The sequence below is a fragment of the Vidua chalybeata genome, chromosome Z (assembly GCF_026979565.1).
Source record: "Vidua chalybeata isolate OUT-0048 chromosome Z, bVidCha1 merged haplotype, whole genome shotgun sequence".
Classification (NCBI taxonomy): Eukaryota; Metazoa; Chordata; class Aves; order Passeriformes; family Viduidae; genus Vidua; species Vidua chalybeata.
Window position 1 is genome coordinate 62,902,405 of NC_071570.1, and position 26,602 is coordinate 62,929,006.

At 41.9% G+C, this 26,602-nt stretch overlaps 3 protein-coding genes and 2 long non-coding RNA genes across 15 annotated transcripts in view; 2 read left to right on the top strand and 3 right to left on the bottom strand.

Moving 5' to 3' along the window:
* The window catches only part of SLF1 (SMC5-SMC6 complex localization factor 1), a 37,804-nt gene extending 31,799 nt beyond the window's left edge, over positions 1 to 6,005 (top strand). For all 4 annotated transcript variants that reach the window (XM_053932886.1, XM_053932890.1, XM_053932887.1 and 1 more), the window contains 2 exons: positions 90 to 272; positions 2,627 to 6,005. In XM_053932886.1, the coding sequence (XP_053788861.1) occupies positions 90 to 272; positions 2,627 to 3,123 (680 nt within the window). In that variant the 3' untranslated portion in view covers positions 3,124 to 6,005. The remainder of the gene's footprint in view (positions 1 to 89; positions 273 to 2,626) is intronic.
* Positions 6,006 to 6,660: 655 nt separating this feature from the next.
* Positions 6,661 to 8,275, bottom strand: LOC128782028 (uncharacterized). Its single transcript, XR_008428623.1, has 2 exons — positions 7,188 to 8,275; positions 6,661 to 6,914 (listed from the first exon to the last, which is right to left on the bottom strand). It is a non-coding gene; the product is annotated as an uncharacterized LOC128782028 (long non-coding RNA).
* Positions 8,276 to 8,417: 142 nt separating this feature from the next.
* Positions 8,418 to 16,786, bottom strand: LOC128802404 (uncharacterized). Of its 7 annotated transcripts, none has more exons than XM_053968731.1 (3): positions 16,678 to 16,786; positions 16,455 to 16,559; positions 8,418 to 10,049 (listed from the first exon to the last, which is right to left on the bottom strand). In XM_053968731.1, the coding sequence occupies exons 1-3, from the start codon at positions 16,693 to 16,695 to the stop codon at positions 9,765 to 9,767; spliced, it is 408 nt and encodes a 135-aa protein (XP_053824706.1). In that variant the 5' UTR covers positions 16,696 to 16,786; the 3' UTR covers positions 8,418 to 9,764. The 7 variants fall into 7 exon arrangements, 3 of the variants coding, with proteins under 3 accessions (XP_053824706.1, XP_053824705.1, XP_053824704.1); XR_008435412.1 differs by lacking the exon at positions 8,418 to 10,049 and adding exons at positions 12,168 to 12,555; positions 13,696 to 14,377 and having other exon boundaries at positions 16,455 to 16,786; XR_008435411.1 differs by lacking the exon at positions 8,418 to 10,049 and adding exons at positions 12,168 to 12,555; positions 12,666 to 14,377 and having other exon boundaries at positions 16,455 to 16,786.
* LOC128802405 (uncharacterized) lies at positions 15,062 to 25,921 on the top strand. 2 transcript variants are annotated; one of them, XR_008435415.1, is made up of 3 exons: positions 15,062 to 15,132; positions 21,852 to 22,033; positions 25,698 to 25,921. It is a non-coding gene; the product is annotated as an uncharacterized LOC128802405 (long non-coding RNA). The 2 variants fall into 2 exon arrangements; XR_008435416.1 differs by lacking the exon at positions 15,062 to 15,132 and adding an exon at positions 20,716 to 21,054.
* MCTP1 (multiple C2 and transmembrane domain containing 1) overlaps positions 23,589 to 26,602 on the bottom strand; it is a 211,872-nt gene continuing 208,858 nt past the window's right edge. The window contains exon 21 of the mRNA XM_053968728.1: positions 23,589 to 25,607. Within this exon, the coding sequence (XP_053824703.1) occupies positions 25,536 to 25,607 (72 nt within the window). The 3' untranslated portion in view covers positions 23,589 to 25,535. The remainder of the gene's footprint in view (positions 25,608 to 26,602) is intronic.

Sequence of the window (26,602 nt, forward strand, 5' to 3'; positions counted from 1 at the left end):
GTAAAGTGTTTTCCTGCCTAATGAATGACATTATTAACATTTCAGTACTACTTCTGCTGTTTTAAAACTTCCCTTGATTTATAATTCAGATTATGCTGGCTGGACGCCTTTGCATGAAGCCTGTAACCATGGTAGCACAGCATGTGTCCATGAAATTCTGGAGCGTTGTCCAGAGGTAGACCTGCTCAGTCAAGTGGATGGGGTGACTCCTTTGCATGATGCACTGTCAAATGGACATGTAGAAATTGGCAAGCTGCTACTTCAGCATGGGGGTGAGTGCATTTAAACTAGTTCAGGGAAATTATCCACTGTTCTGAATCTATATGAAGTTCTCAGTGTTTTTCTTGATAGTTTCCTAAAATACAAAGTTATTATGAAATATATTAGAATGCTTTTAAGCCAAGCTGGTTTGTTTACAATAAAAATAATACTGTTTTCACACTTATCTTGATCAGCTGAATATGAAATTAACCAAGATTTCTACAGGTTTTTCCAATATGGTAATTTTTTTATCCTGCATTTTACACCATATGCATTGCAATTATATTATCCACTAATGAAAATAAAAATTACCTAATCACCAATCAAGGCTAAGTATTTTCTATTGTTTTGATCTATTTGTACCACAACACAAAACCAGATCAGTTAAATCTCTATATATTCATGTATTTCAACATAAATTTTTTCAGCATTTGTGAAAATTGATGTGATGGTCTCTTGAAAAACACAATTAGGTTAGTAATTAGTTTAAGAAAGTAATTGATACTGTAATCATGATAACTGCTGTTTAGGGATAATAGTGGGAGGGATGCCTTAGTTTCTAAAAAAAGTACTTTGTCCTTTAGGCAAGCACACAATGTTTTAAACAATACTTTTTATTCAGAGACAGGGTATTTGTATCTTGAAGTATGTACTGTACCAATGTATTTCATTTAGCATGTTTAAAAAAAACTCCCAAATATCCATAAAGAATCATCTTGGATAACAACTCTTCTTTCTTTTAATTAATTTATTAGAACTAGTTTTTGCAATATCTGTACCATTGCCCTACTGTTTAAGTTTAAACTGTGCTTTATATGCCGAACCCAAATTTTTTTAGTAAAAATCATTCTGTGCTTAGTCATGAGGCAGAAGAGTGTATTTAGGCAGCCTATTAATTAAGGTAGATAAACTAAATTTTAATGGATTCTTGGCATATGACCCTCTGTAATTACAGTCTTCTCCTGCCCCCTAAAGGCTGTGTCTGTGTCTGTTGTGCAAGCACCAGATCATAATCAATACATTGCTTCTGCAGTTCTACCTTGTTTACTGAGTCTCAGTTCTATAGCTCCCAGGTGTTTTATATCTCTACTGTGCCATGTCACCTTGGCATCTAACATGCCAAGCCAATACCTGGGCTCAGTTCTATCAGTTGAAGTGATGCAATAGCCAATATTATAGTAAGCCCAGCTCCCCAGCTGGAAATGGCACTGCATTAACAGATGTGTATTTTTCCTAGGCTGTTACCTAGAATAGGTAGTGGATGATCTTGTTATGGTAGGGGAAGAGCTCTACTTGCACTTGCATTCATCAAGGTTTTCTGGCAAGTGTAAGGCTGTGTGTACCTTTATCTTTGCCTTTGTCACACTCTGAGTTATGGCCTGTCAAGTAACTGACAGGCCCATGGTAGAAAGCATGTTACCTGTTCAGTGTGAATTTACTTAGCTCAATAATTTAGAACACAGAAGTTAATGATACTAAATAATCAGCAATAATAATAATACAGCTTTAATCTGAGCAAAATTAAAATACCTATTACTGATATGAAATGTGGGAGTTCAGCTTTTGTCATTAAAATATATTTCTGAAGAAGCATTAATGTTAATATGGTATCATTACTTTAGCATAGTAATACAAATTTGTGTAAAAAGATTCCTGATGTGTTCATATTTGAAAAACACTTGTAGTGTCTTAACAGCATTCATTTTTTCTTACTGATGTAGTCTTTCTTTAAACTTCCAAGAGATGTGTAAGCTCTTAAAATATTAATAGGTCCCTTGTACTAATAAAGAGGAAAATTCAAAAAGATTTATTTGTTCAGACTAGTTCTAAACAAAATAATATGTCCCATTTACTTACTTTAAATCTATTTATTAGAGTACTTACGTTTTGTGTTTCAGAAGTCTGTTAAGATCAAATTTTTAAACTCAGTTGTTGGTGAAGGCTTGGATTCCTACCCCAACAGTTTATCTTGCTGCACAGCATAAGGCAAGATTGGCCACACCATCCAGAAAAGCAAAATAAAGACCAGTATAGTAACATGCCTTTAATTTGAAGTCAGTGTCAGCAAATAACCTAGTCTACAAAGTACTTAATAGAATTTTATGAAAGTAATAACATTACATTTTTGCATACTCTATGCAAGTTAAGATAATATTGTGAAGAACTTGTTACAAAGGATCTCTCTACAGGTTCTATCTTGCATTGCAGATGTGTAAGTCATCAGTTACATTAAGATAACCTGATACAAAAAAGGAACTTAAATTGACATCTGGCTTCTGGCAGTAAGCAACCCAAAAAATTTTGTTCAGCTGCCACTTCATCACAAAATGTGCTGTTGTTATTAATGTTTGTGTTTTTCCTGAAGGGCCAGTCCTTCTAGAGCAAAGGAACTCCCATGAGAAACTGCCACTGGATTATGTTGAGTCAGTCACAGCAAAGGAAGAACTTTTGAATCTTGTTTATCCAGGAGAGAGCATTGAAAACTTCTATGAATGCAGAGAACAAGATTTTTGCAATCAGAAGAAAGAACTCTGCTTGATTTCATTTACTAAGATGCTGATTAATTTTTGTTCCATTTATAATTTGTCTACACCTCTGACTGTAACTCTGAGAGCGATATCTTGTTCAAATGTACTTCCGGTAAGGGTTTGTGACAGCTCTAAGATGAAAAATGCATTTTCTGGAGATTGGTTGGTGGATACATATTTTAAAGAGCTCGAAACTTTTGAAAAACTACCACAGTTTCTTCAAGAAATATCTGAAAGCATGTTATTCTTCCCTGGTGAACAGGCGAAGGCCTTATTAGCAGTTCTGGAAACTATGGTAGAAGCATGTCAGTGCCTAAATCTTTCTAGCAGTTAAATTCCAAACAACCACATTGGATGAATCTTGAGTGTTACTACCTTCTACTTGCCTGATAGATCTGCATGTGTGTAATCTTAAGAATGTGCTGTATCGTTTACACTCAGTTAAACTGTCTTGGAAGTTGGGGTTTTTTTTTTTTACGTGCCTCGTGCTGTATTTCTCTTTGATTTTCAGAGGCAGTGACCCTAAACTTAAACCAAGCAGTTGAATATTTCATTTCCTGAGAAAGGCTTGTGTCTACATATTTGGATATCCCTTAATAAAACTAATGTTATAAATATGTCATGAAATAAAAACATACGGAAAAGCAAATTATTTCTATCAATTTTCTTCTTAATAAAAAAAAAATATATTATGTAAATTAATTGCATGTTGCAAAATTCAAAAAAGGCACTATATATTTATAGCATGAATATATAACATTTCCCATGTCTTTTGTTTGATAGAAATGGTCACACAAAGATGTGGAAAATGTTGTTTCTCATCAGCACTATGTTGCTTGTGACCAAGTGGAGGAGACTGGCTCAGATACTTGGGTGATCTGCAAAACTCCAGTGCAGACAATTTGCTGCTTCACAAGTCAATGATACTTTGAAGAACTGAATTCGCCCTCAGCAAAACTTAAGGCTGTCCTTGGCTTTGCTCTAACTCATTGGCTTGCAGTGATTTGATAAAACCATTACTCTGGCATGTAATGATCTGGTATCACTCCTGGGACTACCTCAAAGGAAGATGCAGGTGGAAGCAGTGGCCCAGATCTAGTTATGCTGGCAGAGGAATTTACAAAGGATAGAACAAGAGTTTAAGTATATACTGGACATCATATTCTAAAACTAAGAATGGATATCCTTAAAAATTATGCCCCACTTAACATGAAACTTTCATTCTGCATTCTGTGAGTACGTGTAAACTGCTCATGGTAAATCTCTAAATTAATGTCCTTAACAATTTAGGATTGTATGCTACATATTCTATTAGACAGATTTTTAAATTAATTAAGAAAAAGAGGAATTCCCATGCTGTTCTTTAAAAGGTATTGAAGGCAAGGCAGCTGAATTACCTAATTGTGCTTATGGGTTTGGTTTTGTAGAAGAGTTACATGTTTTGGGGAGTCCTTATTGCTCATTTATACAGAAACAACTATAACTCCTGCCCTGCATCTTTGTAGAAATCTAAATAATTCCATACTAGGATCTGGAGGAGAGGCACCCAAACAGAAGTTTATCCCTTTCCTTTCCAAGAGAAGAGAAATAAGAGCTGCTTTAGAGTGAGGATACCTGATTATTTTTTCTAGGAGATTCAGTAATAGATGACTTAAAAACTTAGCTTTTAAAAGGTAGGTACGGATAAGCAACATTCCAAATTCCCGTTCTTCTGTAATATTAAAAAAAAAAAAATGGATGTGGAGTAAGAGCTGCTTATGTAACTGATCTTGCTTGACTAGAGGGATTCAATTCCATTGATTCATCCAGCATGTGCACATTAAAATTTCCATTTAGCTTTTCTGCAGCTGAGATATATGATCTTATAGCAATCCACAGAAGATGCTCAAACCAAGCTGACTTTGGAACTAGACCTTCCTTACAAATGTGCCGTGTTTATTAATGACCAATTACTATTTTTATACATGCAGGCAAAACAACCTGCTCTAACAGACTAAAACATCTGTGCATATTGGATTTGTTTCTGTCTGTGCCCTTTTAATTTTTCTCTAGTAAGAAACACTGAAAAAACCTTTGTCATATATGAAACGGACTAATAAACTTCAGTATTTCCTTTTGTAGGACAAAATGAAAGAAATGTTATGTGTGTACTTTCTAAGGAGTACAAAACATAAATTTAAGTTTCCAATAGTAACAGTTGCTTTTAGTCAATAATTTGATGCATAATTGTGAATTTTAAATAAGTGGGACTCAGAGGACCTTGAAAAAATTCTGGTGGGTCTCAAAAAGCAAATCGTTTAGAATATTCAGAATTCTAACATACCACTGACTAAAATGACAGCAGGAAAAGCTTTCATTTCATTCTTTTTGGCCTGATGGTGATTCTGCTTATTTAGGCAAGACATGCCTACAATTATTTGTTATTATTTGTATGATTTAGAAAGAAAAAAAATGCACATCAATCATTTAAAAAGTCATACCTCACTATTTAAAGGAATTTCAAGTACCTCTCTCCTACAAAATGTAGGTAACACAGGCTAAATGGACATTATTAACGTTGGAAAACAAAACAGTCAAAAGTTAGCAAATATGTGAATTACGTTCCAGAAGTAGCCCCAGCTTAAACATTGTGCACATAATCAGTCTTTATATGGTAACGTAATTCTGTTCTAATGCTCTCTTAGTTTAAGGATCATACACTGAAAGTTTTCCTGTTATTTCCCAGTTCTTGCAGTTCAGTTTTACATATACTCAAGTTTGCAAATTTCATACCCTTAAAAGGTTTTAAGCATATCTGTCATATTTAACATAAAATAATATGCTTCATCCAATTTATCAGAGTACCTGTTTTCTTTCAGTATAGCAAAACTTTTCTGTTAAACTGAGATCTATTAATAAGTGATTGTTTGTGGTATTCACATTCTCTGAACAGAGAGAGACATGATTCTCTCTCCCAGGATTTTTCTTGGGAAGTTGTAAGATGCAGTGAGAAAGCTCAGAGAAAGAAGAATACAATTCTTATGTCTATTTGCTGCTTCTGTTTTTTTGGCACATGTGGAATGTGTTATGGAGATTGTTTACCCAAGAGTGATTTGTTAATTGGACACCGGTGATGGTGTTTGGATTAATTGGCCAATTGGGTCAAAGCTGTGTAGTGACTGTTTGGAGACAGTCACAGGTTTTTCTTCCGTATCTTTTTAGTATGATATAGTTCTAGTATAGTATAGTATTAATTTAGTATAATTCAGCTTAATAAAAGCCATTTATTCAGCCTTCTGCAAAGTGGAGACAGAGTATGTTATTCCCCCTTCAGAGGTCACTGCTTTGATAATTGTTTGTTTTTTAAAACCTCTCTTGGTATGTAAGGTACCCTGTCTTAGCTAAAAGAACAAACAAAATCACTCTTTTTCTCTAAATGCCCACGTTTCACACACTGACATACTTCAGAAGCCCAAAAGTAGATCTTTCCATATATGATATGGAATATAAATATATGATAAGGTATATGATTCCCTCAATCAATCCTATTTTATCTAAGCCTTTAAAAAGTTAATTATTTTTCACGTTCAGCATACAGTTGGAGAATATATATGTACCAGAAGATGATGCTGCAATCCTATTTCCCAGTCAGGTGAGTAACAGGTCAGCACAATTGATAGCAGTAAAACAAACGGTAGAGGACACTGGGATACACAAGTCAGGAATTTTAGTTGCACACAAAGATGTCAGTCAAGTTACCCAAAAAATTGCATTAAGCATTAATTTCAGTGTTGTATACTCTCTGTGTCCCGTCCCACTAAAAAATGGGCAGTCGGGGAGGATTCTTTTTGATGGATTTCTCAGATGAGAATAAAGCATAAACGCAGCAATATTAGATCTGAGACCCATTTACTGATAAAGAAGGGTAAGTGTTCCTACAAAAGCGAGATAGGAAAAGGAGCAGAGAGGAAAAAAGAGAGACGGAGAAAGAAACAGAAGACAGACAGCGCTACCACAAGAACCCCGGCCCTTCGTCAGCGCTGGCTTGGCAGGCGGAGCATGCATGCTGCGAACCGGGGTGTGTTTGCATAGCTCCCGTGGCGGGCTGGGCACAATTTCCAAACAGCAGCAGACCGCGTGTTCCCTCTGTTAAAAATAGTGTAGAAACGGTTGTAAAATAGTTGATAATTGTTAAGCATGTACTGTTAGTTTGGTTATGGTTAAAAGGGTAGTTATAAGAAATACGGTACTCTACATACCATAATACACCTAAGTGCACCACCCTGCCAGCAAAACGAGCTAGCCTGGACAGAATTGTAATGGGCCAATCAAGGGCCTTAAACCTTCATGCAAACGAAAGGATCCAAAAAGAAACCAATCCAAAGGGACAAAAAAACAGGATAAAAAGGGGCATCTGACCCACTGAACTTGTGCTGCTCCACCTGGAACGTTAGGGACATCGCTGCTCAGAAGACCCAACGCCAGTGCCGCAGCATCCTCGATGGGAACGCTCCTGCTCAGCCTGCGGGCCCCCTTAAAGTAATTTCAATTTAGGCCTTTCTTTTTTTATTACAATAAATGCCGAAATAAATTTTAGTACCGGGAGCGTGGTCCCGTTTTTAACACCTCTGTCGGTAGAGAACAGGTTGTCGTGGTCCGGGCACAGTCCTGGAACACCTGAGGTTTCCCAGGTCGGGGCGCCGCGGCTGCGGGCGCGATCGAGTGCAGGCACCAGCGGCGGCTGCGGCTGCAGTGCGGGAAACACGGTGGAGGCCACAGTGGCGGCTGGGCACCGGGGTGGTGACGGGCTGGTCGCTAGGGGCTAGTGCTACGGTAGGTTAGTGCAGCGGGCAGCGCAGGAAACACAGCAATGGTGGCGGCTGCGGCTGGACGCAGGCTGGCGTTGGCTGTGCCTGGGAAACACCACGGGGGCGACTGGCTGCAGCGGTGCCTGCTCCGTCGCAGCAGAGCACGAGGTCGTCCCTCTGGTGAGCTGGTTTGCGCAAAAGGTGATGCAGGGCAAAGCATGTACGGGCAGAAAGAAGGACCACTGCGAGAAAAAGGCGGGAGGCCAAAGGCGGGAGGCCTGAGGCAGAAAAGGACCTAGCTGACCCTCCGAGAGAGCCCTTGATCCGTCTAAGAAACCCAAAGCAAAAACGGCTGGTGTTGTGTCACAGCTAGCTGCTCTAATCTGCTATGGCTCTTCCCACAGCCTGATTTGGCTGGCATTTTTTGGCGGGCATTTGCCCCACTGGCCAATGCCTCACTGCCCGATTCTGGAGGCTTTCTCTGCCCTGTTTGGTTGCCAGGCAAAACCTTCCACGGGACAGGCCTCCAAGCACATGTACAGCCCCTATAACATATGTTGAGGCATAAATAAAAATAAAATTGGTCCCTCTCACTGCGTCATATATTCTTTTTTTCACACTACTGCATTACAAGATAGGAAGCACATCATTGTCGCCTTTTTTGTCCCCACCCGGCTTCCGTTCTTCCCAGGCGCAGGCCATCGGTTCGCCGTTGGGGGGGTTGCTAGGCAACACATGCCGCTGCTCCTGGGTCTATGCTGAGAATCCAGGTAGTAGTTGGTTTGTGCGATACGGGCTGCACTGTTCTAAGAACGCTACTAGGTCCGAGATAAAGAGACAAGAGAGGACACCTGTGTACAGTTCGAAGAGAGTTGTATTGCTCGAACGCCACAGGGACAAGTGACCCTGGGCGGGGGTTTGGTTACAGCTTTTATAGGGAGTATATAGGTGATAAGGTAAAACCAATAGAGACAGTGTCCAGCCTGAATATATCACAAGTCAAATCCAATGAGAATAGCTTCAGGGGGAGGGATGAATATACATAAAAATACAGAAACGAAACTCCCAACTTCAAATTCAAAAAGCTTTTTGCCCTTTTGCATAGCTATGCACCACCACATTTCCCTCTCTTTTATTTAATAAAATGAATGCAGCTTTGGGGAAAAGTGAAACTGCGGCTATTAAACTGCAGTGTCGATCTGTTTGTCATTTTCCCACCATTGTTCTCCCATGGTGGCAGCAGCAACTACGACAGGGGCAGAAGTTGTAGACTTGAAGGAGGCAATGCTAGAAATTATTCGCTTAAGAATCCCAAATGATAGCAAAACTAAAAAAATTGCAACTATAAAATAACAAATGTCTTTTAGAAGGGACACTACCCACCCAGAAAGGTTCCAGTCTTTATACATGCCCCTAAACCAGTCCCCATTCTCGTGCTTCATGCTGCCAATGAGGTTTCTCATTTCCTGGATGGATGAGTGAATAACACTTTGGCCTTTTGATGACAAATCAAAGCAACACAATCCCTCAAACTTTGCATCCATGCCCATGTGCCAGCAGCAGGAAATCGATATCTGCCTGATTTTGCAGGGTAGCTTTCCTGGTTATTTCCTCATCTTCAAGGAGGTCACTCAAGGCTGCTGATGTTAAACTTGCCTGCTTCGTCACCCAGCATTCTAGATTGCCTAATTCACTCAATGCTTTGGCTGCCGCTACCCATGGTAGGAACACAGAGACAGCAACCCTTTTTGATTTTGCCCAATGGTAAATTTCGGCATCACAATGTTCATCAAGTTGACTTTAGTAATTTCATGTTTAGTAATTTTTGTTTCATTTTTTGCTTGCCCGATTGGAATTTGAGTCATATTGGGGGAAGCAAGGGAAAAACGCCCCAGAGTGCATGGACCTCCAATAAGATGAGAAGGGACTCCTGGATATGCTCTATCCCCACAGATGAAAAACATTCCCTTGTCCAGCTTGCGGGGATAGAAATCCGTGGTGGTAGGGAGCTTCACACTAGAGACAGCTGTGCACCATTGGCCCACTCTGAATTCTATCTTGTATTGTCTGACCTGCTCATATAGGTTTATTTCTTTAACTGGTGAGAAATCAAATTGAATGCAGTATTCAGCTTTTGCAGAGCCCAGTAGTTCTAATTCCTGGGGCTCCCCATCAGCAACAGGCAGGTCTAAAACAAACTTTTGCCACAGGAGCAGGGGACCTTCTGCAAGCGGACCAAGGATTTTGGGAATTCTTGCTCCTTACTTGGAATCCCTATCAAGCATGTGGACATCGGATTTTCTGCCGAGGCAGTAGCTAAACACAGGTGTTCTTGTTTCAAGGCTTGGGCAAGGGTGACCCACACATTTTTCCAGGGCTGAGGGACGATCAACGCGTCCACTGTGGACGGGTAGGGGGCCATTTTCTGGAGCCAAACGAGGAGCTGGAACGTGGAAATTGACATCCTGCTAGTCTGAAAGAAAAATGAAACCATAAAACAGGGTAAACCAGCTATAAAAAAGAATACCATTTGCTCTGCCAGTATAAAGGAAAACAGGAATTAGGGGTCTCTTCCTCCCTTGCAGCGTTTCCTGTTTGATGCAACTGCGTTGTCTGTGGGGTCTTCTAAAGCATCAGGGGGGGTACTCTGTGTTGGACTCCCTCCCTGTTCAGGAGTATAGGCTTTGACCCATTTCTTAGGGATCCACCTCAGTCCGGAGGGTGTGGACACACACGCATACTCCCGTCCCCAAGTGATAAGCTGGTGTGGACCCTGGATTTCTCTAGAGTCTGGATCCCTAATAAACATTGGTGGTCTCTCTTCAGGCCTTAGCTGTTGATTTTGTTTACAATGATGCAGAACTGGTGGTTCAGGCCTATCAAAAGAACAACTTAAAAATAGTAATAGTAGTTAATAGTAAAAAGGGCTTTGCAGAGCCTCAGTTGTGGAGATAAAGCTCGAATATCTCCCCGCTGGTGAAGGAGGAGAAGGTCTGATGTGTTCGTTCTATCATAGCCTGACCTGTGGGGGAGTGTGGAATTCCTGTCCGATGATTCACCCCCCATTCCTGTAAAAACTCACCAAACACCTTTGAAATATAGGCTGGGCCATTATCAGTTTTGATAGTGGTGGGGACCCCCAAGGTCACAAATGCTTGCATGAGGTGTTTTTTTGCATCTGCGGCTTTTTGCCCTCTGTGGACTGAGGCAAAGACTGCTCCAGAGAAAGTATCTACTGAAACATGTACATGTTGAAATCTCCCGAACTCCTGTATATGTGTTATGTCAGTTTGCCACACTTTACAACTGCGGAGTCCCCTTGGGTTCACTCCCAAACTCAGAGTTGGTAAAGTGGACTCCTGACACTTGTGGCATGCAGCCACAATTGCCTTGGTTTGGTCACACCGCAGGTGGAATTGGCGGACCAGACCTGGGCCATTCTGATAGAACAATTGATGGCTTAGTTTGGCCTGCTGCAAGATGTTTGGTTGGCCAGCCAGCTATAGAGGAGCGGCCAAAGCATCTGCCCTGGGGTTGCCTTCTGCGATAAAACCTGGGAGGTCGATGTGTGATCTCACATGCATTACAAAAAAGGGCTGCTCTCGATGGGAAACCAGATGGATCAATTTTGAGAGTAAGCTGAATATTACTGGGTTGGAAACTTCCTTGAGCACTGCATGTTCTGCCCTGGACACAACGCTTGCTACATATGCCGAATCTCTAACTATATTAATTGGTTCTGGAAACCTCTCAAAGGCCCTGACAACAGCGTCCAGCTCAGCAACTTGTGGGGAACCTCCACAACCTTTACATCAGCTTCCCACTGCTGAGTCTGGGGGTTCTCCCATGTGATCAAAGACTTGTGGGACCCTCCAGACACGTTGGTAAAAATGGTCAATACTTTCAGTGGTTCACTACTCTGGATACTTTTTGGAATCAAACTGTGTTTCAAATAATTTGTGGCCTTGATGGTTAATGAGAATTTGTCCGCTGTAGCTGTCTAGAGAAAACTGCAAGTTTTCATTGGTCCGAAGCAGGTGCTCAAGTGTTTCCTTCAAGAGTCTCCCCATAGATATTCTAATAGGGACATGAATGCACATGAAATCACACCCTGCCAACACCCGCAGGTGAGCCCTGGCCCGCATGATCAGCTGGGCTATCAACTCTTGTGGCTTGGTGATACTTTTGGACAACAGATGACCCAGGAACACCCACTCTGTGATCAAGAGGGGATCCTGTTGGTCTGTGTCCTATTGGAAGATCAACCCATGGAGGTGTGGCAACTTACCAAGGATGATAAATCGAAAAGGCAAACCCTCGCAGCACCTGTGGGCTTGTCTGCCTGCTAGGGTGGACTGAATTTTCTCCAAAGCAGCCCTGGCCTCTTGGGTCAGAATCCTCGGGGAGTCTAACTCTTCCTGCCCCTTCAATAAATTGAAGATGGGGGACAGATCTCCCATGGTGTGTAATATTAGTTATTCCTTCCGGGGTTCGCCCGGGTGCCCAGCCAGTCTGGGGGGAAATCCTCGGCTGACCGGTCCGCGGGGAGGAGACGATGGAACCCAGATAACTCCACCAAAATGACGAGAGGTCTCCTGGGCAGCAGAATTCCAAGAGGCTTTATTGAAGGAAGGCAAAGGAGCGGGAGAAGGAGATAGGGAACACAAGCTCTCGAGGAGGGAGCAGGCTCCAGGAGCCCCGAGGGAAGGCGGGACTGGGCATATAAGGGCAAGGGAGTAGGAGTGGTCAGGGTACAGTGGTGAGCCGCAGCCAGGGTCTGATCCAGTTTAAGGACCCACACAGCTGATGGAGGTCCCGTAATGTTTTTGGGTTGTCATTTATCATTGGCCTCTGGGGTATGATGGTCCTGTTGTTAATTTCAAGGCCCAGGTATTTCCAAGGTGGCAGGTGTTGCACCTTTTCTTTCTGTAACTCAAATCCAACTGCCGACAAGGCTGTGATAGTGTCCTCCAACGCCTCTGCAAGTAGAATTTCACTGTTGGCACAGACAAGAACATCATCCATATAATGGTAGAAAATGCAATTTTCCCACTTGGCACGCACTGGGGACAGAACTCTGGCGACATACCACTGGCAAATGGTAGGAGAGCATTTGAGGACCTGAGGTAGTACTTTCCAGTGGTAGTGTTTCATGGGAGCCTCTCTGTTGATGGAAGGTACAGAGAAGGCAAAGCATGGTGCATCATCTGGGTGCAGGGGAATTTGAAAGAGACAATCCTTGATATCTATCGCTGCCAATTTCCAGTCTTGGGGGAGCATAGATGGGGAAGGCATCCCTGGTTGGAGAGATCCTAAGTCCTCAATTACGTTATTAATTTTTCTGAGATCATGGAGGAGTCGCCACTTGTCCTTTCCTGGTTTCTTAATAACAAAAAATGGTGAATTCCAAGGGCTGTTGGTTTCTACTATATGTCCTTTTGCCAATTCATCTTTCACAATCTGAGTGAGTGCTCTTAGCTTTTGTTTATTCAGTGGCCATTGCTCTACTCAGATGGGTGTGTTTTTGAGCCACTTGAGTTTTTGGGTAGGGCGCTCTTCAGTGGCTGCACCTAAAAACCCTGGGGGGCTGGTGGTTCTAATTTTGTCCCCCACTGGGTCAAGGCATCTCTTCCCCAGAGAGTGAACTTTGAATTTAAAACAAACGGGCGTAGAGATGCTAATTGCCCATTTGGCCCCTTAATTTGGACTATATTCTTAGACTGTTGTGCCAGTTGTGGACCCCCACACCAAAAACTGGGTTGCCTACACTTTCCAGCTCCCACTGTTGTGGCCATTTGTGTGAGGAAATGACTGTTACATCTGCCCCTGTGTCCATCATCCCCTGAAGTTGAATGGAATGCCCCTCGCTCTTAAGGCCACACCACACAAGAAACTTCTCCTCTTCCAACGTCTCTTTGTAAAAGACTGACAGGTCTAGATCATCACATAAAAGGTGAGGCACTGGGATTACCAGTGCAATGATCTGTCCCTGTGGCAGGAAGAGGGGGGAGTGGACACAACGTGCCATAAGATAGAAGGTCCTAGGATCAAGTCAAAGGATGGCAGGCGGGATCTCTATCTTTTGTGGGGTGTACTTTGTGTCACCAATGACAAGGTACTTGCAGATTAGTAGATCATTCAGTCTGCGAGTTTCGCAGTCCCAAATGCGGGGTAGCAGCTCTGCTGTTGCTATGATGAAATGCCATTCCTGGTTAGAGAAATGAATAGGTTCAGTGAGTCGCAATTGGTAAGGTTCAGTTTTATCAGTGGTGTAATTGGCTGCTGACACTTGGCACAATGCGGTGTACAGCAGCTTTGGCAACAACGCCCTGACCCACCCCATTTGTATCATCACGCAGGGTAGGTCCGCGCTCCCCAATTAGTTTTTTTGCTGGTTGGAGAACTCTCCCCCTGCCGCCCTCCCCCCCTGAGGAGGCGCTGTCCCCTGAAAGGGGTATTGGCTGATGAGGTGGCCTTCCTGATTGCAGTAATAACACCTGCGTTTGGGTGGGGGAGGTCTCAGTGCTGGAGTTCTTGGGGTTGCCGATGTCGGAGCAACCACTTTTTCCTGAAGCTTTTTCACCAAGTCCTCTGCCATTAGTATGGCTTTTCTTGTGCACTCCTCGATGAGCTGATCAAATGTTGGTGGAGGGGACGCTGGAAGTGCCATGATAACTCGCCGAGAGGCTTCATTTGCATTTGTGGTGACAATTTCTAACATGAGCTGGTCTTGTAGCTCTTGCCCTTCCACCGTCTTCTTGACAGTGTCTCTTACTTGATCAATGAAATCCATGAATGGCTCTGTAACAGATTGCTTGAGAGCGATATAAGGTATTACAGGTTCCTTAGAAGGCATACTAAGGAATGTTCACTCTGCTGCGTCCTTTGTCAAGTCTAACACTGGTTTGGGAATCCCTGCTGCCTGCCTCTGAGCCTCGCTCCAATCACCCTCACCCACAAGATGTTCTAGGGTGATCTCTTCATCCTCTGTATCTGTGGCATAATCGGCACTCTGCAAAATTTCTGGAAGAAGGTCCCCTGTCAACCTTTTCCAAGTCCTTTCCCACATTTTATATTCTGATTGAGGGAACAAGCAACTGAACAACTGCTTTAAATCAGCAGGGACCATGGTGTTAGAATTGAAAGTTGCTTTTAAAATGCTCTTAAAAATTTCGCTTTTCTGCCCAAACTCACGCTTTGTTTTGCAGAGTTCCCTTATGCATTCATACTAAAGGGGTTCCCATCTGGGGTTTTGCCTTCTTGCATTGTAGGTTACCGGAGCTAGGAACAGGGGATCAGAATCCCTGACTGTTTTCTGTTTCCCGGGCCTGGTTCCCCCGCCCCTCATGTTGCTGTGGCAACCTGAGGCCTGGGCGTGGGAAACAGTGGCTGGAGGGTGGAGGCTTGTGTGGGAGTGGCTGAGGTTGATGATGCCATGTGGAGCAGGGCGGGAGTGGGTGATGCAACCTTGAGGAGTGGTGCTGTGGGTGGAGCAGTGCAACAGCACCTGGGATGGTCTGCTGCAAAGGAGGAGGAGGAGTTGGGACAAGGGGAAGGTGGGTCTGGGGCTGGCGTGGGGAAGGGTATGAACGGATTCTGGGAAGGAGAAGCCCCCGCCGCGTGGCACTGGACATCTTGTGATGGAACAATGCCCCCCGCCACGTGGCTGCCGCCATCTTGTGGTGGGTCTTCTCGTGGGGGGTGTAAGAAGGGATTAGAAGGGGTAAAGCGCTTTTGGGAGCAGCTGGAACTGTGAGCTGCATGAGAGGGATCAGGAAAGGGATTAGAAATGGAGGTGCCAACAGTGCGATCAGCATTTTCAGACCAGGGGGGTCGGGGAGGCAAGGGAGGTAAAGCAGATAAACACTTTTTAGTGTCCTGTGCGTCCCGACTCTCTGCGCCTTCTTTTACAATGTCATAAACTAACAAAAATATTCTTATAAAGCTTTTTTTCACTGAGGGATCTCCCTTCTTAGTGCCCTCAGTTAAAACTACACCGACACGCTTCCAAAAATCCTTCTGTCTCACATCCTGAGCCGACACGTTTGGGAAACTTAAGGATATCGATCTAACAAACTCTTAGAAAAACTTTCTCCCGCCTCTCTCAGGGTTCCCTTCACTTGGTTATAAATCTCTTTTTGCTGTGTGGACATCCGAACGCCCATTTTGGCCACGAGCAAAGTCTCACCCACCTACTGCCGGAAAAATCGCAAAGAAAAAGATCTTAAAAGGTCTAAAGAGCCGACGACGGCACTCCGCCCACACCACGCGGTGCGTGTTCCTTTCCCTCCTCGGTGTGATAAATTAGAGAAGACTCTTTGTTCATCAAGACAGAAAGGAGAAGCCTTGTGTAGATAACAGAAAATCAAAGAAGCCTTGTGTAAGATAACAGAGAGCCAAAGGAGAAGCCTTGTGTAGATAACAGAAAACTGCCAGACAGAAGCTAGCTAATATGTTGATTACTTAAGCTGGTTGTGTAATTAGAACTTAGGTGGAAAAGACCATTACAGGGCCGTGGACTTTCACCAAGGAAGAAGAGAGGAACCTTCGTCAAACGACCGCCAGAGAGTAGAAGACGACCCCCTAGCAACAGAGGGCGCAAGCGCAGAGTACACCCAGAGATACAGCAGACACGGAAGAAAGAGAGTATAAAAAGACTGCGGGAAGGGGGAAACGGGGTGAGCCGTAGGCGGAGCGGAGACTCCCCGTCTGCACCCAGCGCTGTTTGCTTGCCATTGCTTGCTGTAATCAATAAATTTCTGATTGACTCTTGAAAGGCTGAACAAATTATTCGCCTCTATTTATAACATCGGGAGAGCGGGTGCCTCCCCAATAAGTCTCCTAGCCGGGTCCTTCCCGCGCCAGTATTGAAACTTACCAAACCACCGACCTTTAGAAAACAAAACTGCAGCAGCAATTCCCAGGTCCGAAGCCGTTTTCCTGGGTGTGTGGAAAGTTGCGTCTTCCTCCGCTGAGAGCAGCTCTGGATAAAAATCGGAACAGTTTCTCAGCAGCGATAGTGCTGCCGAACCGAAGCCAGAGGGGCGAGAACCCCCCAGGAATCGGCATGGTCTGAGGGCTTTTCCCCGCTGGGCTGACACCTTGCGCCAGCGGCTCATCGGCGGCGCCGGCGGCTGTGTCTCCCGTGGTGACGAAGGTGGAAAAAGCGTCCGGAAAAGCTCAGAATTGGCACGCTATCCGTAGCGCACTTAAAACAGCTTCCTGTATCAGCCCCACGGACGGGTGCCACTAGTTGCCTTTTGTCTCCATGCAGCCACCGTGGGTGGCCGGTGTTGGGCAACACACGCCGTTGCCTTTGGGTCTCTGCCGAGATTCCCAGGTAGCAGTTGGTTCGCTGTAATACGGGCAGCTCTGCTCCGAGAGCGCTACTAGGTCCGAGATAGAGACCAAGAGAGGACACCTGTGTGCAGTTCGAAGAGAGTTGTATTGCTCAAATGCTGCAGGGACAATTGACCCCGGGCGGGGTTCTGGTTACAGTTTTTATAGGGAGTATAGGTGATAAGGTAAACCTAATAGAGACAGAGTCTAGCCTGAATACATTACAGGTCAAATCCAATGGGAATAACTCAGGGAAGGGATGAATACTCAGGAGAATACAGAAATGAAACTCTCTAACTTTAGACTCACAAAGCCTTTTGCCCTTTGCGTAGCTGCGCGTCACCACAGTTCACCTGCAGTTTGCATGGCCCTCTGTCTGTTTTTCTGCTTTCCTCCTCTTCCCTCTGAGGGTGCAATTTAGTATCACACAGTGTCCAATAAATAGTAGCCAAGGTCCAGGCACATTGTAGAACTTCCTTCCTCCCTGGAACAGCCACACCATTTTTCTTTCAAATATTCTGCTACTTTAACAGGATCCTGTAGTTGTTCAGGGGTGAATGGAGACCCTTCCAATACAAGACAATACCAGACAGCTTTCTCTACCACAATTTCTTTACTGGAAGCCTTTCTCCCCAGAAGAGAGTCCTTTTTCAGAAGGTGCAATGGAGGAAGTGATATAGAATAACCTCCGTGTGATAGCCATTCCCACTCCCAGCTACTGCAAAAATTAACCCTGTTCTACCCAGAAACGGAGTGTTTTTTTGTTTGGGTTGGTTTAGTTTCTCCACAAATTAAAAACAAAAACAAAAAACAAAAAAACAAAAAAAAAAAAAAAAACCAAACAAAAAAAAACAAAACAAAACAAAAAAAAACCCAAACAAAAAAAAAAAAAAAAAAAACACAACAAACAAACAAAAAAAAAAACCAAACCTAGTTTGCCTACAGTGAATGGAAGCCATAAATGAACAACACTCTGTGCATCTGCTAGAGGGCTACATTTTGAGCTGCCCAAGTGGAAAGAGCAAAAAATCTTGCTTTGCATAATGGACTACAAAGAGGCTGGTGTTTCAAATTTTTTTTTCAACTTTTTATAAATTTAAGCACAAATTTTGTGCAGGATTATGAAGTAAAGGCCTGTACAAATGAGTTTCTAGCAAGTGTCTATTCCAAAGAAAAACTTTCAGGTCCCCTCTAGGCTTCTATCTAGTGACACTGGGGGAGAGAGGTCCCTACAAAGCAGTATGGGACCTTATCTTTCAAAAGTGTATCCTTCCCCAGGAATCTCCATAGGCCAGAATTTCTTCAAAGGGGGATAAGACTTCTTTTCTTTTCTCCTACTGGGGAGCATATGTACACTCTTTTTTTCTGCAATATCTTCATGAAAATTGCATAAATTTTTGCTAATTATATTTCCAAATTTTTCTGTTACCCACTGGGAGCCTTCAAGGCTGCAGCCCCTCTCTGCTGTCTCTTGAACAGTCAGTTCTGGATCTTCTTCTGCACTGAGCTCTGGCTGCAAGAGGATTGATACTCTAATTGATTAGATCCACTATCCCTCTTCCTTCATCTGAACAGCCTCATGTCTACCGTCTTAGGAAATATGAGTTTGTGTCCACCCACACTGAACAGAAACTAAAACTGTGGTTTCCTGTCTAGGGCAAGTGCCGTGCCACTACACTTAAACTGAGGAGCTGCAGCAGGGGAAGTTACACATCATCTGAGTTGTGATTGTCACAATCACAGCTCTGCAGGTCTGTACCTGCCCTCTAGCAGCCTTGCTGAAGCTGACCTCTGTCCCCTGCTGGTAGAGGGGGAACACTTCTAGCAAGTGTTCAGGGCTTTACTGACACTCCTTTTAGCTATTGCCTCTATTACCAGAGTAAGACTTCTTTCTGAGGTAGGAATATGATCCCCAAACACTTCTAAGAGTTTATGAGAAATTGAAAGTGCTTTATCAGTCCTTGTGGAAGCACAGTCTTCATTTTCGACAAGCTACAACGTAAGAGTGGCTTTCCCATCTGATGAGTGGGAAGCTTTGATGTCACCTGCTCATCCTCCTGACCCCTCATCATGTTTTAACTGTGGGTTTGGGTGGTAGGATGCTTTCAGTTCTACTCTGAGCATAAACCATGCTAGTTTTTAAAGCCGTATCCTTCTTCCATCAGTCAAAAGACATTCCATTTTTGAAAGCCTGATACACATCCACACCCTCCAGTAAATCAACTGCACCAATCAGCTTGGTGTCAGCTGCAAATATGTTGAGAGTATGCTTGATCCCACTATGTCATTGATGATGATATTGAATAGTATTGGTCCTAGGACAACCCCTCAACCACACCACTTACTACTGTTCTCTGTTTTGACATCGAGCTGTTCATTGGCTGTTTGTTGGCTGCAAAATTTTGGGTGCAGCCATCCAGCCAATTCCTTAATCATCAAATAGCTAGCCCATCAAACTTCGTCCATTTTAATGCCACAGGCCTTACAAAAATACTTTTCCATCTGATCTGTGTCCTCTGGCTCAAGTAGCCTGGTTAGGGATTAAGATTGAAAATTTATTTCCTCATATAATAGCAGAGTCTATTACATGGAGTCTGCACATATTATATGTCTGCAATTCTTTCATGGCCAAATGTCTGCCTTTGGTAACAGGCTGAATAGGGCTGAAATTAGGAGAAAAGCTGCCAGCTGCATTTACTCACTGAACGTCTGGACTAAGGAATTAATTTTAAAAGACATTTGTAAATAACATTAGAGTTTACCCATTTTTTATCATTGAGATGGGAGAATTTGAGATATGTTGCACAAATGTGTGATGTAAGGGGAATGGCTACTGTCCAGTATCAGCCTACTCTATGCCAAGGAACTGAAGTTTCAGAGTGGGAACTGGGGTTTCTAAAAGCTCAGGACTTCTCAGTTAGCTGCAGTGATGTGTCCTCAACTGTGTATTCAGACTAGAAAGAGGGTTTAACATTCAGGTAGATATGGAGAAGGCCCAAGAAACTCCCTCCTTCTCTTGCACTATTATGTATTTTCATATTATACACTGATCATTTAAATTAGCACTCACAAAAATGATGCACTTGTTTGAAAATAATACACTTGTTTGAGACAAGGCAGCTGGGCAGATGTCCTATAAAGCCCTTCACAGGAACCTCATCTCGAGCCTCCTCTGTTACAGCCATGATAGTCTCAATTACTGTCAGCCATACAGAGTGCTGGCAGCTCTGGGACAGCACACTTCAGTGTTCAACTCTCTGTATCCTCAATAATATGTGAGGCCAGTTTCCTACTACTGACTGGCAGGTGCAAACTCCCTGCATCATATAGGCAGTGTGCACCTGTGATTCTCTTTTGACTCCCCATTCACTTTATCAGAACCTTGCTTTATCACAGCTTTAAAAAGGTAAACATAAACCCTGGCTTTAAAGTTCCTGGCACTTGACAGCTTTGACAACAAGTGAGGGAAAGTGTCAGCTAACGAAAAAATTAATTTATTTTTCAAATGCCACTCTTTGTTATGAAAATGTCTACTCAAGGTGCAGCCTACACTTTACCCTGTAGAGAAGGAATCCAAACTACAAAAATCATGGTGCTGTATTTAATTATGAATCAGAGGATTTTACAAAGAACAGTAAATTGCATAGTGAAAGCCTATTTTCTGTGATGGAGAATACAGTAAAATAATCCTCTTCAACCCTAAGCAACCCATGCTTGCTACAATTGCTGATTTTAGACACAAACTTCATAAACAACAGGTTTTCTGCTTTGTCATGCATTTATATTAATTGTTTTCCCCCAGATCAAATGCCTACTCTGACTTGATGCAAGTCACACAGAGGTCCAAATCCTTTAACTGGAGCAGAGCAAAACTGCAAGCTCAGACATTTCAGAAGCCAGTAACCAGCAGCAAGATGCATGCATATTGCAGGACGGGTTATACAATTTCCAGAAATTTCTTTTCCTTTAAACTTAGATTTTAATTTCCTCAAATATTCTTTTCTGCACTATCATAGAGAGCAGTTTCAAAATATGTCACCACCAGGGAGTGAGGAGTCAACAAAGTCTGAATGTGTGAGGAGCTTGGTCTAGATGGGAATCACTGCAGGTCCAAGAGAAGCAGAGCTGATGAAAGACAGGTATATATGACTGCTTAATGCAGTGAGAAACCAAACATTGAGCTCCAGGTAGGAGGTATGTGAGGGAAACCTGAAGTGCTGACATGAAACCTTTGTGACCTTATTGTCAAGGAGTTGTATCTATAAAAAAGTGAATTAGTCAAAGAATGTGGATGAGGTAAAGCAGCCTGTCAGAAGAACAAATACGGAGAAGAAGCAGGAGAGGATGACATAGATGACAGTTTCTAATTAAGGTTTAATTGCTGGTATCAGAGGTGACTAGGAAATGAAGAGTTTGGTCATGCAGAGACTACAGGCCAAAGTAGACAAAAAGAGAGAGGGACCCTTTACATTGAGAGGTGTAGGGTGAACTCCATGGCATGCCATCAGCAATGTCTGAAGTTGGGAAGAGATGGGGAATGGGGTGGCTGTAGGAACTATGTGAATGTTAACTGTGGTTTTGAGCTGTGGTCTCCATAAGCACATCAAGGGAAAGTATGTATCTGCATTGTGAAGAGAAAACAGGAACAGGCTGCTTCCAGCATTATAATCCACTATAATTCTTTCCCAACTCTTTTTCCAGTCCTGTCTTCTCAAAACTGTACTCTGCCTCAGCAAATTGCAGTGACTGAACTTTCGTCTAAGTAAGAAAGATACTTCTAGAAACACAGTGCAGAAAGACTTATCTTTTACTCAAATCCCAGTCCTTAAAAAAAAAATCCTGCAAGAATTTGAGATATATTTGGTAATTACCCAATTTTTAGTAAATATTTTATTTAAGCAATCTTTTCCCATTTCTTCTTCCCTTTTCCCAACAGATGTGTTCAGGAACTCAGCCTGAAGAATACAAACACAGTGTAAGAAAGGTCTTGCTTTACTCTCCAAGCTCATTTCTTCTGATCAAATCATTATATCATGACTGTAAACAACAGACTCCTCCTGATACAAGTGCATTTGCTTATTGAGCTTGTTACATGTCCCAGGGCTAGAAATCCTATGGGTAAGGAAAATATGTTTCTTTTTTTTCCACCATTTTTGTTCAAGAGGCAGCAAAAAGTCTCCTTTTAAGAATGTAACTCAAGGTTATACATGCCCAGCAGTCTGGTTCTGAGGCCTAAATTTTTGCAAGTCAGAGAAATGGTCAGTGCACCACACTGCAAATCAGTAAGATCAGTCCTATAATGTGGCAAAGATACCACTGGAAAAGAGATTTTTTTTGTTGACTATCCAGCTCAACAAAAAGCCAATACCTTTTGCTGTTACCATTCAGTGAGGAGGTGGTAGAGGCTTGGAGCAGACTCTGGGAATTGAGGTACAGATGCAAGTGGGTCAGTGTCAACTGAAGAGTTTCTGCCACAAAGCACTCAATCTCTGTGTAAACCACAAGTCAGTTAAACCAGGTTGGGAATCCTGGCTGCTTAGCAGAGAGCTGCAAAGCTTTTAATTATGTTTTGTAACATGTGTAATCTAACAATGATGAAAGAAATAAGCTTCCCTTTACCTCCTTTGCTTCATGCTCCTGGATTATCTTCACATTAAATACCTTGGCATCATGCAGGGTACTTGCTGGCAGCTCTTCCTCTTGTTGGTGAAGCCTATGTTCTAAGGGACCAAATTGGCTGATAGACTGTATGCAGACTGCTTAATTACTTTCTTGTTATTCCACTGTTGGTTTAAATGCAATAGAAAAAAAAACTTGGGGGTTATTGCACTTGGATTTAAGATACTAAGTTATAATACAGCAGCTCTTCCAGTTAAAAGCTCATTGCTATTATGAAAAATACTTGGCTGTTCCTACAAAGAGGAGCAGCTATAAAAACAGGGCATGCAAGCTCTGTACTGTGAGTTATCAGCAGGAATGTAACAACAGCCTCTCAGATTAATCAGCCTTAGTGAATTCTGAGTGCTCTGACATCCAGTCTAAATATGGACCCCAACTAAATGAATAATTTTCTATGAACTCACATAAAGTTATATTTAATTTACTGAGAACATAGACAATTTCAAGATTTTAAGATTCCTTATTCTTTTTTGATTGTTTATAAACAGACAAGTTGCTTTTGGAATAAAGCCTGCCAAATCCAACAGGTTAGAAATGGACTTCAGAATCAGTCTGGAAAAGGAAGATATGCTGGAATATTTATGGCATAAGACAAGATTGGCTCTTTACAGAGGCCACCTATATAAAGCAGCATAGACAAACTGCAAATAGTGAAAATGGGTTCACTCACAAACTATTTTAAATTGTGATTTTAAATTGTCTTGTTGTGGCAGGAGAATCATATGTAATCAATAAGTATTCTTAGCCTTGCCTCTGTGTGTTATATTTTCATTTGGATCAATTTTGAGTGAGGCATTTAAAAGGAGTTCATTTTTCAACAAACAGATGTTTGTTGTCTTCCACCCCCCCCCTCGCCCCCCACCCCTGCATGTTGTGGAATTTAAAATACTAAAGTCCTGCACAAATAAATACCATCTTTTAATTCACCTGCCCATCACAGCACTCATGGAAAAACAACAACATAGGATTTCAAAGACAGAGGCTTCAGAATATCTAATAGAGTGATGCTTAGAAGTCTGTTTAATTCTGGAAACATGCATAACCAGCTCAGATATTACCACCAAAGCAGACATTTGAAACTATGTACAAAAAAAAAAGACAACAAGAAATCACACGCAGGCTGGTGGGCAACGTTAAGAAGGTACAAGGCTTGCAGCGTATTAAAGAAATGTGCAAAACTGACAACAGGCAACAAACATTCACATCTTGTTGAGTCACAAATTTGGTTTTTTAAAACAAAACAGGCTGACCAGTGCTTCTGATTTCACCAATAGTATGTTGCTTATTAGGTAGCATACAGCCAAAAGGTTACACAAGCTGCAAAATTAAACTCTTTCAAAGTCATGATGTAACAAGAGCTTGTTTAAGTCCAAGGCTTTCTGCAGATGATTAATTCGATTGGCATTCTTTTAAATGTACAAACAGAAGGATCAAAATAACTGTCACATAAGAACTTGGCTATCATCTTATCTGCAAAACAAAGAAATCCAGGATGATCCTTCATGAGCAATGCAACTAACACATATTTCTTTGGACAAATACATATTCACATGTGCTTGCAAAGTATTTCTAAATAGACTTTTCAAAAAGTATTTTTAGAGTAGTGCAATATAACTTTATCTGCAATTGCAACCAGTGAGAGGTAATCCGGAGAGGACCACAGCCCCCCTTGAGGATGCAGTCTTGTTGCTCTCCCCTGGGCAAAAAATCCCCTTTAATGTCACTGGGAACTAATAATGAGGAGCTGTGCACAGGTAGTCCCTCAGGAATGAGTCTCTGCTCACTATGTGGGGAGCTGAGTGTGGAAGTCTGCATGCAGCTACCAGAATATATCCCCAAGTACTCGTTATGCAGTGGCCACTAAGACATTTGAAATGTAAATGTTTCTCATCTATGTTCCATGTAATTTATAAGACAATGCAGTTTCCATGCAGTAGGGAAAGATCAGATCAGAAGAACTGACATTATTAACTAAGGAAAAAACCGTGGTATATCAGTTTTACCACAACTGCTTTTTTTTTCCACTACACAGTATTTCACATTGGTAACAGGCAATGTTATACTATAAAGCATATTAATACGATCTTGTGATTAGAATGAAAAACGTTTTCTGCAATATATCCATATTAAAATAGTAATGTGCACAAAAAGTGTTCATAGCATGACACCCAAAGCAGTATGGAGTTAGTTTTACCCATTAGAGTTAAGCTATGTAGTATAAATGAAGACTACTGGTACATGTAGAAAAATATGATAGGCAGTCAGTTACAAACCTGGCAGTATTCTGAAACAGAGATTCTTAGGTCTTACAATGGAATGATAAAGACAGCAGGAACTGGTTTAGGGAGCTCCAGAAAGAGATTTGCACTTGGTGTTTCTCACTGTCTTATAGGCAGCCCTACCACATAGAAAAATGTTGCACCAGGAATTAACATCAGGGTCTGAAATTTTAAAAAATCTGCTAAAACTTAAGTGCAGTAAGCTCCACTACATTGTATTTCTCTTGCAATATATAAAACATAGAAAACTGTAATGATGACTTACTAGATAAAAAGATTAATGCTCACAAATAAAATCTGAGAAATTTCTAAGTCAGATTTAAACATTTTGTAGGTTTAGTTTGCATGATTTGACTATGTCATGTATCTTTGACCACCAAGTAGCAATATATAGTCTCCATTTTAGATTGATTGATTTTATGTGTTAAATTGTTTCTAACAAGGCTTTAAAATGGCAAAAACCCTACTAGAAACAAATGTCTTTACAATGAGAAATAGATTTCCCATGAGAAACCATTTTCCACCTTTTAATACTGTTACAAAATCTCCCCACTAGATAAAAAGGCAATATAAATAAAAATCTTAGAGAAAGGAAATGCTTCTTAGGCTTGCTCTTTTATCTTCCCCTGGCAGATGCTGGTCTCCTCAACACATGAGGTTGGCTAGGCAGGATTGTTTTTCTTTCTTTTGCTTGGGCTGTGAGTAGGATCTTGTTTCAGTTCATGGTATTGCATCTATTTAAACACAAAGTTCAGAAAGAAAGTTGTCAGGTGGTACTTGTTAGAAAAAAAATAAATATATCCTTTTTTTTTTTTTTCTGTCAGGGGATAAAAGGTTAAAAAAAGAAGATTTTCCCCCTAAAAATGACACAGGATTTGCAGATGTGATCCACCAACAACAGAATGACAGATCTAGAATAAGAAGGAAAACCAGCACCAGGAAAATCCTACCAGGAAATAACACTGCATGCTGATGTAAACTTAGAAAAGACTAGGGTTTTTTTGTTTTCTCCATGAGCTCTAGCAGACAATAAACACTATCATTTTGACCATGCTGGATACCATTCTTCATAATGTTTCTTAAAAGCTTGGTTATTTCTAAGTGCCTACCACAGAGGGTATCAGATACATGGGGAATTTTTGCACCCATACCAGCTCTGAACTGAAACTAGAAATACGGGAAATCTATAATCTTTGTGACACCAAATGTGATTTATGTGCTTGATGCTATCTTAAATCTTGCACGCTCTTGGGGGATTGTGTACTGCATCATAAAAGCCTGTAATTCATAACCAGTTTTTTTTTTTTTTTTTAAAGGTGTTTATGAGCCAAGTTGAACTGTGGCCACAGCAAAAATTTTCACCCCTTGGAAAGGAAAGGTCAAAGTGTTCTCAGAGTGCTGAGCGATGCTGTATGCCTCTTCCATTACTTGACCTTCCTGTTCCTTCTCTGCCTGTCCCGAGAGCCCCAGCTCCAGTGTTTCCCATACAGTGCCTTATCCCAGTCAGGTTCACATTGTGCTGGATGGTGTTAAATGCTAGCTCTAGCTACCATCTCACAAATACTTGTCCTTCTACTGATTGTTTCTAAGGATTCTAAGAGGCACAACAATGCGGGAACTTCTTTCTCATTGGAAAAAGATCTAGCAGCCTCCTTCTGGTTAATGGACTATCCTCAGCTTGAGTTTGCAATTTCTTTCTGCCAAGGAATAGTAATAATAGTAAATCAAA